This window comes from Ornithodoros turicata, chromosome 9 (assembly GCF_037126465.1).
Source record: "Ornithodoros turicata isolate Travis chromosome 9, ASM3712646v1, whole genome shotgun sequence".
Classification (NCBI taxonomy): Eukaryota; Metazoa; Arthropoda; class Arachnida; order Ixodida; family Argasidae; genus Ornithodoros; species Ornithodoros turicata.
The window spans coordinates 8,774,653-8,776,748 of NC_088209.1; the positions used below are offsets into that span (position 1 = coordinate 8,774,653).

At 49.2% G+C, this 2,096-nt stretch overlaps 1 protein-coding gene across 1 annotated transcript; it reads left to right on the top strand.

The window, feature by feature from the left end:
• The first annotated feature begins 211 nt into the window (after positions 1 to 211).
• Positions 212 to 1,661, top strand: LOC135369374 (endothelin-converting enzyme-like 1). Its single transcript, XM_064602968.1, has 2 exons — positions 212 to 923; positions 1,003 to 1,661. Exons 1-2 carry the CDS (start codon positions 212 to 214, stop codon positions 1,659 to 1,661), a joined length of 1,371 nt encoding a protein of 456 aa, XP_064459038.1.
• The last annotated feature ends 435 nt before the right edge of the window (positions 1,662 to 2,096 follow it).

The window sequence follows — 2,096 nt, forward strand, 5'->3', positions numbered from 1 at the left end:
GGTAGCTACGCGACACCCAAGACAATGTAATTTTGTCCGTAAGAACTGCGAACAGTGTTCCTGAAGCACCCATTATAGAACCGCTTCACCCTGTCAGCAAGACAGTCTTCCTCGCCTTGGATTGCCCTTCGTTCCCTATGCCTCATTACGTCTACACGCAGGCCAGAATGGGCGGGATCGCTACATTCCATAATGGCCTTGGAGATGAACCATGCGTACGCAGTCCGCAAGCGCTGCTATAGACGACGCTTCCATCAGCACTTTGGATACGCTCATACCAGGAGTCAGCTGGACCACATTTCTGAACGAGATTATTGGATCTAGACCATTGTTCAAGGTTCATTCGAAGACAACAATATTAATACGGTCGATGAACTACATTCGCTACGTGGCTAGTTTGAGGCAAGGATCCAAAAATGTCCGGGCTGTTAACTACATTGGCTGGCGACTGCTTCATCTCTTTGGGCGGCATGCGTCCAGACAGCTGGGCCATTACGAAGACACTTTCAAAGACGTTAAGAACACGCGTCGCATGTACGGGCGGGAGTGCCTGATGGTGACCAATGATGTTATGCCCATGGCTGTCGGTAGAGTCTACGTGGAAGCGCACGCTCAAATCAAGACTTTCATTCAGGTCAACGCCATGATACGAAGTATACTCTTCAGCTTCAAACATATGCTGTCGGAAGCATCGTGGATTCTTGGAGGAGAGCTCCAGACTGCCTTTGCCCATATTGATGGAATCCGAACGATGGTCGGCATCCCACCTTGGATTGCAAACGATGCACTTCTCACAGAATACTACAGTGATCGGATGATCGATCCCTACAGTAATTCCATCCTTGAGCTGCTACTTAACGCCACCGCTCACGTCGCGAGGAAACGCTTTGTGACCCTCGGCATCCAAGAAATCATTCTATCTGGCACGGACCATGAGAGAAAAAAAGCTGAAGACAGAACCAGCATCCTGCGTCAAGACCCTGCACTCTTTCATCTTTCCAGCCAGAATAGTGGACCTGAACCTGCACAGGTTCAACCCGCGTGAATCTCTCCTGTACGATGTCGTGGACAACGTTATTCTCCTACCGACTGGTGTTCTGCAGCCACCGTACTTCGACCCGAACGTACCGTACGCTCTAAACTACGGCGGACTGGGCGTGCTGCTTCTGCACGACATATTCACCGAATTCTTCCGTTTCTACTTCGATATCCTCAACAACAAGTGGAGGTCGAAAGTGAAATGCATCAATGATGTAGTATACAGCCAGAAGCAAGACAGGAGCGGTGGAATTGAAGGAGAACGAGATACATTGACAGCAGCCTTCACAATGATGATGCTACGTCTTGCGTATAACGCGTATCACGACTACATGGATGTCGACGAAGACGACGTCCTGCCCGCAGGGGTCAATCCTGATCAAATGTTCTTCCTCTCGGCAGTCAGGACCATGTGTTCCCTAACACGCGACAAACACTGGGCGAAGCTCATGAAGGGAGGTACGGTCGCGAATAATCGGTTACCGCTTCTAGAGAAGATAGGACTGGCCCTGCAGGGCTTAGAAGAACTCCACGATGCGTTCCACTGTAGCAGAGATAAAAGAGGCGAGTTCTACATGTGCTTCGAGGACGATCCCGTCATAGGCGAACGGCAACCCATTTGATGGCAACGAATGTCGCGGGAGGAAAGCTTGAATAAACGTTCGCTCAGCAAATAACTCTGCATCAAGTGTGTTTCTCGTCAGGGTTCTATGTGTTTATTAATTTGTTTTTCAGCGTATTTTGGGCCTTTTAATCGAGATTCAATATCGGTGGGCCCGGTCGGAACATTTTAGGCACCGGTGCGATGAAAGTCCCCAATCATCACAGTTGCAGGAAAGTCGTAGCTCTTGCTCCCCGTGTCACACGGGTACCTCACCCCAGTAATTAACTATTCATATCCATAGGGTATCCCAACAAGGTCGCGAACGTCCTGAATACCTGGACACTGACCCGATATCTGTGGGATGTCCCATAACGACATTCGCGTTTCGGTTTTACTCAGCAAATATCATATCCTATGTACGTCTGCAGGATATTGCGCTTTAGATATTTGAATG

Bases quoted from the DNA above. Each gene is read 5' to 3' on its own strand.
- LOC135369374 (XM_064602968.1), top strand. From the start codon at position 212: ATGCGTACGCAGTCCGCAAGCGCTGCTATAGACGACGCTTCCATCAGC. The intron at 924-1,002 runs GCACGGACCATG...TCATCTTTCCAG, and splicing joins CCAAGAAATCATTCTATCTG to CCAGAATAGTGGACCTGAAC.